The sequence below is a fragment of the Hyla sarda genome, chromosome 1, assembly GCF_029499605.1.
Source record: "Hyla sarda isolate aHylSar1 chromosome 1, aHylSar1.hap1, whole genome shotgun sequence".
Taxonomy (NCBI): domain Eukaryota; kingdom Metazoa; phylum Chordata; class Amphibia; order Anura; family Hylidae; genus Hyla; species Hyla sarda.
This window is the reverse complement of record NC_079189.1, coordinates 581,710,089-581,727,632: the sequence shown is the minus strand read 5'-3', so window position 1 is coordinate 581,727,632 and position 17,544 is coordinate 581,710,089. Positions and strand designations below refer to the sequence as shown.

The 17,544-nt window shown below is 39.5% G+C and overlaps 1 protein-coding gene across 8 annotated transcripts in view; it reads left to right on the top strand.

Moving 5' to 3' along the window:
• DCC (DCC netrin 1 receptor) overlaps window positions 1–17,544 on the top strand; it is a 533,618-nt gene that overhangs the window by 454,322 nt on the left and 61,752 nt on the right. For all 8 annotated transcript variants that reach the window (XM_056545057.1, XM_056545065.1, XM_056545088.1 and 5 more), the window contains exons 21-22: window positions 1,549–1,581; window positions 6,346–6,405. In XM_056545057.1, coding sequence (XP_056401032.1) covers window positions 1,549–1,581; window positions 6,346–6,405 — 93 coding nt within the window. The remainder of the gene's footprint in view (window positions 1–1,548; window positions 1,582–6,345; window positions 6,406–17,544) is intronic.

Here is a 17,544-nt window from a genome sequence, read left to right as displayed (position 1 = left end):
GAGAAAACACACAGTAAAAACACAGTAAAATAGTGCACAACATGTACACTGTACACCGGAATTTTAATGCATATGCAATAGTAAATCTGCGCCATTGTTGTTTGCTAGGTGGAAGATAATAATAATACATGAATAATTTTTTTTTTTTGCATCTTCCCTGTTTTCCGTCCTCCTTTATAACACGAACAGCTCTGGCTGCTCTCTCCGAGGGTCCTTGAAACATATACCAGCTTTGACAGTCAAATAGCACATAAGGCCAAACAGTCTTTATTTTGGAAGCCATTAGTCCAGACCTCTGATGAAGCTCTGCGGAGTGAAACATGTCAGGGGGGCTAATTGTCTGAGTTTTTAATAAGCCTGTGTCACCGGTCATATTTTAATTATACTTGTTAGGACTGCAGCCATCAACTGTATATATGATGTGATACTTCCAGTGTTTCATGATTGTGGGCGCATGCCCTCCAGTCATAGTGAAGAATACATTGGTGTTTTTAAACAACTTTTTTGGTTATAACTTTTAATAAATATACTTTTTAATCAACTAGCACATCTTAACATTTACCCTTTTCTGGATCATTGTGTTTGCTTTTATTTATATATATATATATATATATATATATATATATATATATATATATATATATATTTTTTTTTTCCTATTTATGTATTTATTGATATTTCCTATTTATGTATTTATTGATATTTCCTGTGATGGCTTTTTAAATAAAAAAAATAAATAAAAGCTACATTATATATATATATATATATTTATATATATATATATATATATATATATATATATATATATATATATATATAAATAATTTTATTAAACATTTCTTAGCTTTTATTTATTTATTTATTTACATAGTTTTCCTGTGATGACATTTTAATAAAAAAATAAAAAAATTATATATAAATAAATGCTGGATCCTAACCTTTACCATATATAGAGAGGTTAGGGTCAAACATTTATATATATATATATATATATATATATATATATATATATATATATAGCTAAAAGGGTATGTATTCTCCTTAGGGAGGAGCACCACTTCCGGTGTAGAACGGAGATTTAAGGGGTTAGTATTCTCCCTAGGCCTCTCACCACAGCCAAGCCAAAACACCCTGCTCTGTACTGATGAGGGGCAAGCACCTCGAAACAGCTGTCTGCAGATGGGTCTTCTTCCCTTCTGAAAAAAAAAAAAAAAAAAAAAAATATATATATATATATATATATATATATATATACGGCATATATATATATATATATATATATATATATATATAAATGTATTTTTTTTTTTTTTAGTTATTTTTCTTTTGAGGACATTTCAAATAGATAAATAAAAGCTACAAATGATTCAGGCACTCCGTGGGCAGCCCTTTCAGCATAAGTCTTGTAGCGTTTCAGCCTGTAGAATGCATATTAAGCTTGAAAAAAAAAAAAAAAAAGTCTGCCAACGAAATTGCTGATTTGATATGTCAAACATCTTATGAGAAGCTGTCATAATGTAATGATAATATCTCTCTTCTTCTTTGTAGTGGAACAGTCTGACAAAATGCCTAATGACCAAGGTACGGTGGCCTCATTCTGTCTACTCCCCCCCCCCTTCCCTTTCACCAAAAATCAATGGTTTGCTCTCGGAATGATGTCAGCACCGCACACACACAGAGCGGCGCGTTTCGCCTCTCACCTGGACCATACCACACCTGATGAGGCGCAGACAAACGACGAGCTAATTAATCTTGTTAATGAAGTTCTGCTAGGACAAGGACCGCCACCGCCGGCGCTTTGATGGGAGCGATGTAAATTTTCTTGAGAGGAAATTGTTTTGTCTCTTTTTTCTGAAGGACCAATTAAAATGTCAAGCTTCTTTGTATGAAATAAATTTTAGTCTCTCTCCCCGCGCTTCTGAATAATTCACATTAAGTATAATTAAGCTCGGCATAATTTCCAGGCGGCTCTCGCATCCCCTTTTCATTGGCTGTAGAATACATTTGCAGATTTTCATTTGAAATAATTGTAAATTATTCCCCCTCTCTCCAGACGTTATTGGGAAGAGGGGGGGTGGATGTAACGCAAACATAGGTTATACTTAACTTTTTTTTCAATCTTTTTTTTAGCATTGGAGGATGATTGTTATTTTTGGTTAAGTGTAGGATCCGTGTCTGCTTTTAACTAAAGAATCTAGACAGCGATGTTTTATTGTAAATTACCGCGACATCTTCAAATTAAACAAAACATCTAGAACTGTGTATTAGGAGACAATCGTCACGGCCTTGCCGGATGCATTTTCTGCCAAATTTTAATCTAATTTAGCATTGTAATTGGTTAAGATGTGGAATGGTTTGAAGGAGTTATCCAGGAATCGAAAAACATAGCTAATTTCTTTCAAAAAATGCTCCCTGTCTCCAGGCTGGGTGTGGTATTGCAACTTGGCTCCATTCACTTCAATGGAATTGAGCTGCAGAACCACACCCAACCTGGAGACAGACTGGGAGTGGTTTTTGAAAGAAATTAGCTAAGTTTTTCGATTCCCCCTTTTTGATACAGTTTTTCGATAACCTCTTTAAGCACAACTCAATTCTATCTGTAGACAGCAACGCATTGTGGTTTCCTTGGCTCACTAGAGGAAATTACTCTGGGACCCACCTCCTTTTTCGACAGAAGATCCTTTTTAACCCCTTTCGACCAATGAAAGTACCATCATGTCCTAATTACTCTGGGACCCACCTCCTATCTATACAGAAGATCCATTTTTAACCCCTTTCAACCAATGAAAGTACCATCGTGTCCTAATTAAGGAGTTCTAAACACAGTAGGGTGTAATGGTACATCCGAGGGACATCATGAGCTTAGGAGCTATGTCATGTCATTGACCTATTGCAACAGCCATGATTAGACTTATCTTAGTTCACAGCCATTTAACTCATATGAAGTGCAATGTCATTGTGGGGTGCCAATGGTCTTTCATGGCAGCTAAAGGTTTGACCAAGGCCTCAGGTCTGCCAGAGGAATCTAATATGGTTTGATTGTTAGTTTTACAATGGCAGTAATATTTTAGAATACTTTGTACTTCAAAATATAGTGTATCTTTTAAGTACAATCTAAAGTAATAAATTAATTAATAAGAGAGCTCCCATCCAAAATAAATAAATAAGCAAATAAATAAAAGAAATGTGTTTTCGATAAAATGAGCAAAAAAAAAACACAAAATAATTACAAAATTGCTACACCCCCCACCTTTATATATCTGCCATAAAATATCTTTGTCTAGAAGTGAGATCTGACTGGCTCTAAGAACTACTTTTCTTTTATGAGAGTTAAAGTTGGTTCCCCACCAACAACACTCATTGCTCATCTGCAGGATATGTAATGAGTGTCCGATCAGCGGGGGGAGGGGGGTTCATACCTTTGCAAACCCCACGTTAATAAGAATGGGGGGAGGGGTTGCTTTTTTTCCCCTAGTTGTATTAAGAGATGAACAGACATGCAGGCTGTAGCTCAATTTAACTCCATGAGCCTGATGAAGGTCTTGTTGTAGCCATTGTTATACCAAGACCACTGATTGTACATTTGGTCCAGGTGCAATAGAGGGAATTTGCACTGTTTTCATTGGGTCACCTTATTGAACTGAAACATTTCAGGTCAGTAACAAGAAGCCATTTCCCGTGGCATACTACACCAGGGATGAGGAAGGTTGGGTGGTTATCTCAGTTCAACTCCTTGTCTCTTGGACGTGAGCATATCTGTCACAACTCCAGGTAGACACTTTAAACGTTTTGGTGTGAGACGCCCCCAGAGCACGACTCTTAACAAACCAAGCTTCCTCTAAGATTCATATTCCCATCTATATTAGGACATGACAGCCGCCTTATTTTCTATGACAAGTAAATTTAGACTTAAGCGCACGGTGTAGATGAGATTGACTGTCACAATTTCACATAATAAAGGCAATTTTTCTATTGCCAAGGAAAAATGTCCATTGGAAGCCATCAAGTGGGTCGGGCAGATGAGATGTGATGGGAATCTGTATTACGTCTGTCATGTGTTACATGATCTCTATGGTCCATCAGAGATTGTCAAACAAGAGTCAGCGTTATGAATTATAACGGATGGGGGGGGGGTCGTTTTCTCTCTGTGACTCTGATTGTTAGGAACAAAAAATATTATTTTTGACTAAAGATTGGCAGCTTCCAAGAAGCCGGCGTTAGACACTCACGTGTCATATATTTATGTATGTATCCCGGGATGAGACAGCCGTCAAGACACGGTCTATTAAGCTGCATGTCGAAGCCTAGAACAAGGTGAAGTTGAGGGATGGCATTGAACATCACATGAGCTTAGGGTTTCGTTTAGGGTCCTACGGCTGGTGTCACATGGGTTGATGTTCGGTAGGAGACCGAGAGTATTTCGACTTTTCAATATATGGTATTTTTCCTGCCGCTACTTAGAAAGCTCAGCATTGGATCACAAGTCTCTAAAGAGCTGTTTAATTGATCTGAAGATGTAAGAGAAGCTACTTAGACTCCTATGAATAAAAAATTTTTCTTCAAAGCCTATCTTTCTATGTCATCTCCTGTAAGATATAATACTGATAGGCAGACGATCCGTCTGTACAAAGTCAGCCGAACCCTGGAATATTTTGGAGGAACCAGCCAATATAGTCAGCAGATAAGAACCATTTGGCCCATCTAGTCTGCCCAATATTCTGAATACTATGAATAGTCCCTGGCCCTATTTTATTTGCCTTATGCCTATCCCTATCTTATATGAAGCATAGCCTTATACTTATCCCTATCGTATATGAAGGATGGCCTTATGCCTATCCCTATCTCATCTGAAGTATAACCTTATACCTATCCCTATCTTATAAGAAGGATAATCTTATGTCTATTCCTATCTTATATAAAGGATAGCCTTATGCCTATCCCTATATTATATGAAGGATAGCCTTATGCCTACATCTATCTTATATGAAGGATAGACTTATGCTTATCCCTATCTTATGTGAAGGATGGCCTTATGCCTATCCATATCTTAAATGAAGGACAACCTTAAGCCTATCCCTATCTTATATGAAGGATAGCCTTATGCCTATCCCTATTTTATTTGACGGATAGCCTTATGCCTATTCCTATCTTATATGAAGGATAGCCTTATGCCTACATTTATCTTATATGAAGGATTGCCTTATGCCTACATCTATCTTATATGAAGGATAGTCTTATGCCTATCCCTATGTTATCCCTATCTTATATGAAGGATAGCCTTATACTTATCCCTATCTTACATGAAGGATATACTTATGCCTATACCTATCTTATATGAAGAATAGTCATATGTCTATCCCTATCTTATATGAAGCATAGCCTTATGCATATCCCTATCTTATATGAAGAATAGCTTTATGCCTATCTCTATCTTATATAAAGGATAGTCTTATACCTATCCCTATCTTATATGAAGCATAGCCTTATGCCTATCTCTATCTTATATGAAGGATAGTCTTATGCCTATCCCTATCTTATATGAAGAATAGCCTTATGCCTATCTCTATCTTATATGAAGAATAGCCTTATGCCTATCTCTATCTTATATAAAGGATAGCCTTATGCCTATTCCTATCTTATACTAAAGATAGCCTTATGTCTATCCCTATCTTATATAAAGGATAGCCTTATGTCTATCCCCATTTTATATGAAGCATAGCCTTATGCCTATCCCTATCTTACTTGAAGGATATTCTTATACCTATCCCTATCTTATATGAAGGATAGCCTTATGCCTATCTCTATCTTATATGAAGAATAGCCTTATGCCTATCCCTATCTTATATAAAGGATAGCCTTATGCAGATCCCTATCTTATATGAAGGATAGCCTTATGCCTCCCCATGCATGCTTAAACTCCTTAACTGTATTTGCAGCGACCACTTCTGCTGGAAGACTATTATATGGTCTCCTGACTCTCCCTGACAGATGATGTCAGGGCAAAGAAAGATCAGACATGTTGAGTCTCAATGCCCAGTCCTTTTTTTAGATAGCAAAAGATTACTTTCACCAGGCAGGGTTCACCCAACTGAGCGTGGATGTGTATGGGGAGGATTAGAAGAAGGCTTGTCATTTGGCCAACCTTTTTTCTCATGTATGTTTTCCCTTTTGTTTTGCATCTCTATTCCTAAAGCGGCACAATGTCCTGTTCTGTCTTCTAATGTTCCAAAGCAATCCTATGTACCATAGATAGAACCCTTCCCCATTTGAGTCCCCTATAATATGTATTATAAACCTAACTACCTGTGTGTGTATAAACTTTACATTTTTTTTCTCTTCTTATAGGTCAACACGGGATGTACTGGCCAGTGGATAACAATCTGATTGACAGGAGTAGCCTTAATGGTATGTACACTTTCTTACATTGCCTTTGTTAGCGGTATTTTTTATTATGCATAAGCCTTCGGCTGCCCAGGCACGATGGGGGTTGTAGTTTTGCAACAGCTGGAGCCACCCTGGTTGGGAAACACTTGCATGAGCAAATGGGCTTGTGCCAGGTCAATGTATACTCCACCCTAAGCATATAGCATATTTACCCAGGTCATTATGGGCCACTACAAGCCCAGTGGGTATGATTTCTGCTCATTCTAGCCTGGTGCTGATGCCAGCCCATGAAAAATGATGCCTTGAAAGTAAAAAAAAAAAAAAAAAAAAACAACTACAAAATAGTCTTAATGATATGTACGGAAGTATATATATATATATATATATATATATATATATATATATATATTTATTTATAACTTTTCTGGGCAATGGGATAGATTTATCAAAACCTGTGTAGAGGAAGAGTGGTGCAGTTGCCCATAGCAACCGATCAGATCGCTTCTTTCACTTTTAAAGAGTCCTGTGAAAAATGAAAGAAGCCATCTGATTGGTTGATATGGGCAACTGCACCATTTTATTTCTCTACACAAGTTTTGATAAATCTCCACAATATCTTTATATAAAAACGTGCAAGGATGAATCCAAGGATTAGTTAGGATTACATTTCCCAAAGTTTGTTCCATGTCCTATTTGGTAGGATCAGCCTGTCGGAAGAGATTTGGATCCAATAAATACAGTCAGAATGAAAAAGTCACCCGATCATCCTGAAAAGTTGTGTATTACATTCTTTGGTCTCCTAGAAATGTACACAATGGCCCTCATTTACTAAACTCCTTTCAGCAGGTTTTGTTGGTTTTTCGACGCACGCTGTTTGCGACATGCCTGTGCCAAGGCTGCACCATCATGCGCTGGCATGCGACATAATGGGACATATGAAGGCTTTTCCGAGTAGATTTTGTAGGGTTTTTTGTTTTCCACGTGTCGTTCCCCAGAATTTCCAACAAAAAGACCAAAAAAATCTACATACTCTCCACTTTACTCAAAAAACCCAACAAAGGGGTGTGGCCATCAGGGAAAAAGGGCATGTCTCCAAAAAACGTACATTTTTAAAATAAAAAACTACAAATTTACTAAGGTTTCTACATAAAATGTTGTGGATTTTAGCTTTGGAAAACCCAACAGCTCAGAGCATGTGTAAAAAAAAAAAAAAAAAGCAAAAACATAAGGAAAATACCCAAATACAACAAACAAAATACCCAAATACAACAAACAAAAGCCCACAAAGAAAACTACACACCCCTCTTAATAAATGAAGGCCAATGTCGGAAAAAAACACAAAACCAACCAAAATCAAATAAAACCCAACAAAAAAGAGCAGGGCAACTAATGTACACAAGAAACCTACATCTTTATGAAGGTTTCTGAGTAAAAAATTTGAATTCTGTGGGGAAATTTTCTATCTGAAATAAAAATTGTCTGAAAACCCCTACAAAACCACATTACTCAAGCCCTTCACTTCTAACCCTTGGGAATTTGGTTGTTTTTATTCTGAAGGATTTGGCTTGGCACTAGTGTGTGCAATTATTCATTTGAAAGGCAGTTTAGAATTACCAGAGGGCTTCAAAATTGCGCTAAAAACCCCCCACAAACATAAAGAATTATTAAATCTACGACAAATACAACCCTATACTCTTAGTAATGAAGGTCATTAGGGTCCCTCATTAGGGTTAGGGTTCCTAACCTTAACTGAACCTTTCTTCTGAGGGCTAAAACGGTGGCATCCATTTTGAGCTATTCACCCCAAATAAGTCTGCACCACTTTCACAATGGCTGAAATCTAATTTTTTGGGGAAGATTTGATTCAAATTTTATTAATATTGAATGGATTTTCTCATTTCTATCAGAGATATGTGGCCTTAATGTATAACCCATCAGGTTAACGATCATATAGCTTGTAAAGACACCATGAACCTTTCAAACCCAGCGTGTCAAAGTGCTAATGCCAGTCCCTAAATACATGTACAGACTAGCAAGGCCCAAGCCCATTGAACCCGTGTTTGCCCAATGCTAATACCAGAACTGGGTCCAAACAAATAGATTATCCATATTTTCCATGATCTTGTCGGTGACATTGAAAATAGTGCAAATCAATCACAAATCAATCACATTTATACCGACATTTGAAAAGCCAAAGTCTGGACATAAGTTGCATCCTCAGAATACCAGAGACATCCACCCCCCAAACATACACTTTTAGCATGTATAAACCCCCTCTCCCCCCATGGTAGCCTGGTTCCTTGGATTTTTATGCAAAAAAACTGTACTGTTGGCAAATATGGAACTCATTGTTGTTCTCCCAAGAGTTTTTCTATGGCAAATCGTACAATTTCCCTCTACCAAGACCCCTTCATAGATGAGTTTGACCTTCAAACCAAACCATTAGTCACAAAATGACCACTTTCCACGCTAAATGGACGGATGCCCTTTAAATAAGAATGTTAATAGTAATAAAGTGTGACTTTGCTGTGCAGAGTTGTTGGGGTATTGCGGGGACACATTAGCCAAGCTATATTTTATGGCCAATTACTGAGTGTATTGTAGATATTAGTGTGCGCGGCCGTGTGAAATAGGTTATATGAGGAAAGGAGAATGGCAAAAGATTAGGGCGAGAAATGTAGAAGTTAATTGCAGAAAATTAATTATTCCTTGGCAGTTTCATCTTTGTGTCATAAGGCACAGGATAAATTCTACAGCATAAAAGCACCAGTACAAAATTATTCATTAGAAGATAAGTTGACAATCAAAAAAGAGCGCCACCCCTGTGCACAGGGTGTGTGTGGTATTGCAGCACAAATTTACTGCTGTTACATAAAGAAAGTAGTCATGATTTTTATTTTTTTTGTCTTTTTTTTAACATAGAGTAATAAGACCCTACATGATCTGTTCTATAGATACAAGAAGAGGTAAAAACTACAGTAACCTCCACCCAAACAAAATCCCAAACATATTTGCCATTGAATGGTTTAGTTTGGCCAAAATTGTCTGATCAAAATGTTTCTTGGGAAAGATAGATACAGGCCTTTCATCCTGGACTTTTCTGGGCACCCTGAGTACTTTAAAAGCAGAACTAATTCAGCCAGACTAAACTAATCGATGGCCGATGCGTTCGATTCTGCTCTGGCCGAAGTTCTACATACAAGTTACAAGAAGTTTAATCTTTGGCTATAGATTATATAGTCTGTATGGTCTGCTAGGCATCAGTGATCTCCAGCCTAGGTCTACTGAAAAATGACAACTCCCAGCAAATATAGTAGTCCTGCAACGGTTGGAGAGTCATAGGTTGGGCACCACTGGACAGATACACTACACAGCTTATCTCAGCTCCCACAATGCACTGGGCAGGACTGTTTTCTATCGATATTACAACAGTCTTGTAGTCATGTTATATTATTAGCTACAATGCTCAACAAACTTCTAGGTATCGCCAGCAAGATATGTAGTCAGAGCTAAGAGTATGTCTGCAGAATTCAGAAGTGAAGCTCTAGATGGGAATTTTGACATAAAATTAAAGGAGGATTCCAACTAAAATTTCAATAGACTAATGAAAACATTTTCCTTTATTTGCTCTTACAGTAGGGTTTCTACATTAAAGAAATATGTGGCCATTAAGCTACTTCAAATGTGTTCAATTATAATTCAGTTGCTTCTTAGTAACATTGCTATGCCTGTGATAGAATACAAAGATTATTAAACCACACCCTCAAGTCTAGGCCCCACCTCCTCAGACATCACTAGTCAAAAACTGAAGACATCAGCAAGTTTTCTGCACAGTTTCTAGAACATTGTTTCAAAACCTGTAGGAAAATTCTTTAGACCAACAAAAACTGGGAGCAGATTTACCTCCTGTCAATTTATTTCTAGATGTTATGTTCCTTTAGAGAGGTAGTCCGCTCTTAGATATAAGATGTCTGATTGTGTGTGTGTGGGGGGGGGGGGGGGGGGAGATCTGGCTGCTGGAACCCCTCGTGATCTCTGGGCCAACACCGCGGCATTCTGAACATGGAAGGTTGAGGCTTCCATGTTCGTGATTTCACGCCTGGCCCCCTCTTTTCATGTCTATGGGAGGGGACCATAGAGGCGCCCTCTCCCATATACATGAATGGAGGGGGTGTGGCGTGACATTACGAACACAGAAGCCCCAAGCTTCCTTGTTTAGAACACCATGATCAGCGAATTGAAGGGGTGTGGCGTGACGTCAAAAACACGGAAGCCCCAAGCTTCTGGGTTGAGAACACTGCGGTGCCGGCCCGGAGATCGCGGGGGGTTCCAGTGGCCTGACCCGTTGGATAGGGAATAAGATGTCTAGGCGTGGAGTACCCCTTTAAGTATTTTGCACTGTAGTTCTGTTGCATTTACATTATGTGATATGAAAAATGCTTATTAATTTATTTTAACAATTAAGTTAAAGTGTAATTGTCTTCCCTCATTTCCTAGTATCAGCGTGTAACCTTTATAGTAGGGAAGCCAGAAAGTGATTTATCACCTTGTTGTATGGCTTCAGCTCAATAACTTACAGGAGGAGCACAATAATACAGAAGGTTTTCTTAATTAAATGCAAATTACAGGGAATTAACCTGGGACTGCGAGATCATCCCCAGTTTACCTCAGTTATTGCAGTGTATCTGGGGTCAGGAAGGGTTTATTCTGTAAGAGATGATAATAAAGTTACATATCAATCTTCTGGTAACTCGGCAGTGCAAGACCTTTATGCGTCCGACAAAGAATTGTCGATGGAAGGACATTGACTACACAGAGAGGACCATTTTGTTGCCCTGCGAGACATCATTATTAATAATAACTAAGCATAAATATTACATTATAAAATATTATCCCATACTAGACTTACGACCGGCCTTTGTGATCACACAGGACACATCAGGCTCATCTCTCTTTCATTTATTTATCTTAACTAGACAGATCATCCATAATATTAAAACCTAATACACTGTAGGTCCCCTTATGGTGCCCTGTTGGGGCCTGGACTCCACCTGTGATATCTCCTGTGGTATCTGCACCAAGACTTTAGCAGCAGATCCTGTAGCTCATGTAAATTGCGTGTTGCGCAAGATGATTGATCGGAAGGCCGTGTCAACATCTTAATCTCTTTGTCTTGTTCTTCATTGATGAACGATGTTTGCCGAGTGGCTAAAAGTCCTGCTAAAAGAGGCCATGAGGGGGACCCACTGCCATGGCGGTACTTGTCACAGTAACATCCAAATGAAGCCAGGACCCAAGGTTTCTAGCAGAACATTGCCCATCACATTGCTCCCTGCTGACTGGTCTTCTTCCCATAGTGCATCTATTCCCCAGTTAAAGGAGTAGTGTAGTGAAAAATTACTTATCGCCTATCCAAAGGATTGGGGATAAGTTATAGATCCCGGGGTCCGACCTCTGGGAATCCCCAAGATCTCATGAACGGGGCCCCAACAGTCTTCTGTAAGGGGGCGTGTCAACCTTCGCACGGAGTGGCAGACAACACGCACCTCCATGTATCCCATAGAGATACATGGAGGGGTCATGTCAGCCTCGGTTTTCTGCGGGGGTCAGAACAGCTGCTTCCAGAAGACTGCGAGGGTTTCCCAGCAATTGAACACACACGATTTATAAATTATACCCCATCCTGTGCACTACTCCTTTAAGTGACACATGCATCTGGTCGGCCACATTATGTAAAATTTGATCCATGCCGACCTTCTTCTATTGCTACATGGTCTAGTTTTGATGGTCATTGACAACAAAATCAAATATGTGGTGGAAATTGGGCAGCATGAGCATTCTGACCAGTCTGCAGCTACACAGCACCACACACTGTAAGCTGAAATGTCCTGTGTGACCTGACACCTTTTAACTTCAGTCAGCAGGAACTTTTATAGCAGTTTGCACTCCAGCAACTCTTCTGTGGAATCAGATGTGCTAGCCTTTACCTTCCATACACATTGATGAGCCTTAGCCCCCAATAACTCTGGTTGCTGGACCCTTGGTTGTCCTTCTTTGGAGTACTCTTTGTAGGTGCTGATCACAACATTTCAGAAACACCCCATAAGACCGGCCGTTATGGAAATGCTTTGACCCAGTTGTCTGCACATCACACAATTGGCATTTGTCATGGTCACTTAGATCCTTACACTTGTCCATTTTCCGGCTTCCAACATTAACTTTTAGAACTGACTGTTCACTTGCAGCACGTCCCACACCTTGACAGACCCAGGGGCGGATCCAGAGTCTACTCTCGGGAGGGGCACTATTAGAGTATTTTGTGTTGGCGGACAGAAAATAAGATGTTGCTCACGGAACTAACTTAGGACTCTTAGGACATGTTCACAGGTCAGAATAATAATCTAATATACCAATTGCCACAGAATGGGAAAGCGCTAAAGAGGTTTTTACCATTTAAAACTACAGTTCCCAGTATGACCTAAGCAGTGGTGAGAGGATGCTGGGAGTTGTTGTTTCACCCATCATTACTGCAGAACTCACAAGTGACTCCACCTCTGATAGGACACAGTAAGGAGAATACACAATGATGTCAGTGACTAAAGGTGACGTCTTCACTATAGTCTTTCCTTATCTAATTCAGATGCTACATACCGCCGGGACTTGTTCCAGCTAAATTTTCTCTCAGCAGAACTTGACGCCCAGATGGTTTCTATGTCAGCGGATTCTGATCCTCTATATGAAAACAATAATTATTATAATACTGCCAAACACTGTATTCTTCTAATACAATACCGCCACACACCCTCTGAATATAATTCTGAAACACTGTACCTCCTGAATATACAACACACTCTACCATCTGAATATAATACCGCCACACACCGTACCCTCTGTATATAATACTATCATACACTGCACCCTCTGAATATAATACTACCACACACTGTGCTCTCTAAATGTAATACTACCACACACTGCACTCTCTGAATATAACTTGCTGAGCAGTGCACCCTCTGAATAAAATACCCAAATGTTTTGTGGCCCATAAAAACGTACCACACAAGAAATTCCTCATAATATACACTATACTTCTAAAATACAAAACACTCAGTGCCTTCACATATAGTAATAATGCCCCATCTTGTGCCCCTACATATAATAATAATTATGACCCGTCCTGTTCCCCCCACTCCGGGCGCCGGTGCGATGATGTGATGTCATCGCGCCGGCCTCTAGTGGATCGCGTCCCCGCAGCTCACACGCTGTGTAATCACAGCGTGTGAAAGGTTAGTGAATGGTGGAGCTGGAGCTTACAGCTTCGGCTCCACCATGCAAGGTGGAGGGGGGAGGGGGGGCAACGGGGCAACTGGATCCACCACTGGACAGACCCCATTGTCATCAGATAATCAATCTTATGTATTTTACCATTTCACCTTTCAATGATCAGTGTAAATCTAAATAGCTGCACTTCCCGTTGACTTCCCATCCACTTGGCTGACTCGTTGGCTGCCGTAACAAATCAGAAACATTCCAAAAATTTAGATAAAAAGAATTTGACTATGACTGGCTTTTGGCTTCTTCTACTTCTTTATGTACGTGGAGATCATGACTGTGATAGATATCGACATCATCCTGTTTACACTGACTTCACCATGCAGCCTATTAAACATTAAATAGCACTCTGAAAGAAAGTAATGATAAAGACAAATGTATTTTATAATGAGTCGGAGATCTGAATACGGCCGACACAACAGCCTCTGCATGCTTAGCCAAGCTGAAAATTAATATGCGGCAGGATACTTAATTTTCTTCCAAATATCTGTGGGGAAATAAGATATTAATTAACTATAGGCTTGTTGTGTGAGATGTGGCAGCGGTCCATAGAGATGACAATAGATAAATGACGTGACTGCCATTGGTGGAAATCTGCTGCCTGCCAAATGCCGCTTATTTTCATGATCAAATGGAGCGCCAAAGATCAGCAAGCTGGCCATCCAAGAACGTGGCGTTATTCCTAAATGTGAGAAACCAAGTGATGGCAGGACTCCTTGATTAAATAAATTCATTACCAGCTCCCAGCAGAGGCTCCACGGGGAGCGGGAACCTCCGAGATTTCTGGATATTACTTGTAGAACAGCTCGGGCTAAGACACAATTATAAGAAAGTACAAGAGAATCCAAGTAATTTATCAGCCGTGAAGTGACTTTGTATTAATAGATCATTAGTTCGAAAGAAATGAAGGAAAATAAGAAAGAGGGGGAGATAAAGGAAATAGAGAACGTAAATATCATGGTGAGAAAAAGAGGATTTACATAAAATTCTGGTTATTTTATAAACAAAAAACATCATTTTAAGAGCTCTCAGTGTGGACCCCCAACTATTAACACAATGAAGGGGTGGCAGTACTCTTGGGGGCACCACCATCATTTTATCACTCAAGTCAGCGGTTTTATTGAGTCCAATGTCTAGAACCATGTCTAAACAATTTTTACAGTATGGCAAGGGTATTATCTGGCTGCCATAAAGTGAGAGACTTGGTGCGTACAATGTGTAGGTAGGCGGTTCTCCACCAGAACATTGTCCATCATATTGCGCCTGCTGGCTTGTCTTCTTCCTGGCATCCTGGTGCCATCCCTTCCGGAGGAAAGTGATGCACATGCACTCTGCCGCCCACATGATGTAATACATGATCCATTTGACCTGGTTGTATACTTGTATTGCTCTATGCTCCAGTTCGGATAATAATCAGAATTGGCACTCTATCTGGTCTGCAGCTACACAACCCCATATGAAGAAAGCTGTGATTCCCTGTGTTGGCATATCTCCCTATATCTTATCTTATTCAAAAATCTTAAACCTTCCAGTACTTATCAGCTGCTGTATGCTCCACAGGAAGTTATTTTCTTTATGAATTTCCTTTCTGACCACAGTGCTCTCTGCTGACATCTCTGTCCATTTTAAGAACTGTCCAGAGCAGGAGAGGTTTGCTATGGGGATTTGCCCTTACTCTGGACAGTTCCTGAGTAGGAGCAAATCCCCATAGCAAACCTCTCCTGCTCTGGACAGTTTCACAAAATGGACAGAGGTGTCAGCAGAGAAAACCGTGGACAGACAGAAAGGAAATTCAAAAAGAAAAGAACTTCCTGTGGAGCATGTAGCAGCTGATAAGTACTGGAAGGATTAAGATTTTTAAAAGAAATATTTTACAAATCTGTTTAACTTTCTGCCACCAGTTGATTTAAAAAAAAAATATATATATGTTTTCCAGCGGAGTACCCCTTTAATTTTTTTTTTTGTACCATAGCAAAAATAAAAAAGAAGTTAAATAAAAAAATTCTTAGCGTACAGATTACATATCTTTTACCAGGGGTTGTATATACATTGTAGATCTACAACAAATGACATGTTTCCGTGCTTACGGAGCCCAGAAGATGACATACATTACAGGAATCTCTTGACTGTACTACTTACTCATCCTTTTAATCACCAGCATAATAATTCTCCAGATCCTGACGTAGCCAAATGTCATTTTGGTAAAATGTTATTTTAATGGCTGATTCTGAAATGCGAGTAATGAGGCTGGGAGTATTGCGTGGAGCTGTCTGGGGTTTCAATGAGGCTTTAAACTTTCAGCATAGCAGAAGGATGTAGCGACGTTTGAAGAGATTCTCTTCTTCTTGATAAGATAAAGGGAGGATAGCATACGAAATCAGTTCTCTTTATTCTTCATCTCACTGTGTAAATGTATATTCGGCATAAAAGGAAAAAAAAAAAACCTGGAGATGAGACGCAGTGAGGAGCCTCCATACGAGCCGCATTAAATACTGCCCATCTTTTCTTTTATTGTTTTGCCGTTGACATCAACTATTTAGTCGGCTCTTTAGTAATGCAAAACAATGTGTTCTCTTTGTGAGCGGTGCCTTTAGGAAATGCTGTATATATGGCACAGTGGCAGCCAGCGTTTTACCCCCTGGTTTTTCACAGAATAGTGTGAGGTTTCCTTCAAAGCCTCGGGAAGGTGCCAATCGGTGGATAGAAATTCACCAATCACTTGTTTATATCTACTGAAAGTAATGAGTTGTGCAAGTGGGAAGTCAATAATTTCTCATATAGGAACCTCTTGTATATCTAGAAGAGTTTATGCAGGGCACCATGCCAAGGGTCCCTTAGGGCAAAGGTGTCACTTGAAGCCCCCGAGTCCCTATGCAAAATATGTACCAAGGTCCCCACTTAACATCTGCCAATACTGGCTTCTTGTTATGTGTAAGGCTTGGTCTGCATTTCATATGGCTATGTCCATGTTTAAGGGCAAATAGACTCATCACTTTTGGGATACTGGTCTTATGTAGAGAGGACACAAGTTTCTTGTAGTCTTTCCAAATACACAGCTGATCTCCTCAACCAGTCTTCTGCTGCAATAAATCCCTTCAAAAATGACCCCAGATATCAATTTTTAAGCACGTTTATGTAATCTCATCTTTTTGGTCCAGTTCATTGGATTGTCTCAGGACTGTTGGGAAGAATCAATAATGGATGGGATCTGTCAGGATCTGGAGGAAAAATGGGAGAATTGTTAGTTTGTGTACAATAACCCTATGTGACCTGTACCTACAGACTGCTAAGACTAAAGCTTAACTCTAAATCCCCAAGGAAACTTCATCCCCAAATAAAGACATTAGACAGATTTTAACTTTTAATGGGTATGGGTTGGCCATAGCTTTATTATAAAACTCTTATAAATACTTTTATAAACAAAGCACAAAAATTCAACAAATGAAGTCCAAGCAGTCTGCCCCACAGGCTCCAGTGTGAAAGTCACCCATCGGACCCACCATAAGTGCAAACACTTAAAGGGGTAATGCAGCCAGAATTAACTTATCCCCTATAAGCAGGATAGGGGCTAGGTAGCTGATCATAGGGGAGGGGGGCGTCCGATCGTTGGGGCCCCTCGTAATCTCCTGAATGGTGGCTCTAGAGCATGTGTCATCTATCTCTAGAGGGCACACACTCATTGAAATGAATGGAGCGCGTGCCATCTAGAGGTAGATGACATGCACTCTTGACTGAGTGGGACTGGGTTCAGTTCAAGAGATCGTGGGGGGCCCCAGCGGTCAGACCCCATTCTGGCTGCAGTACTCCTTTAAATCATTTCCCGCTCTG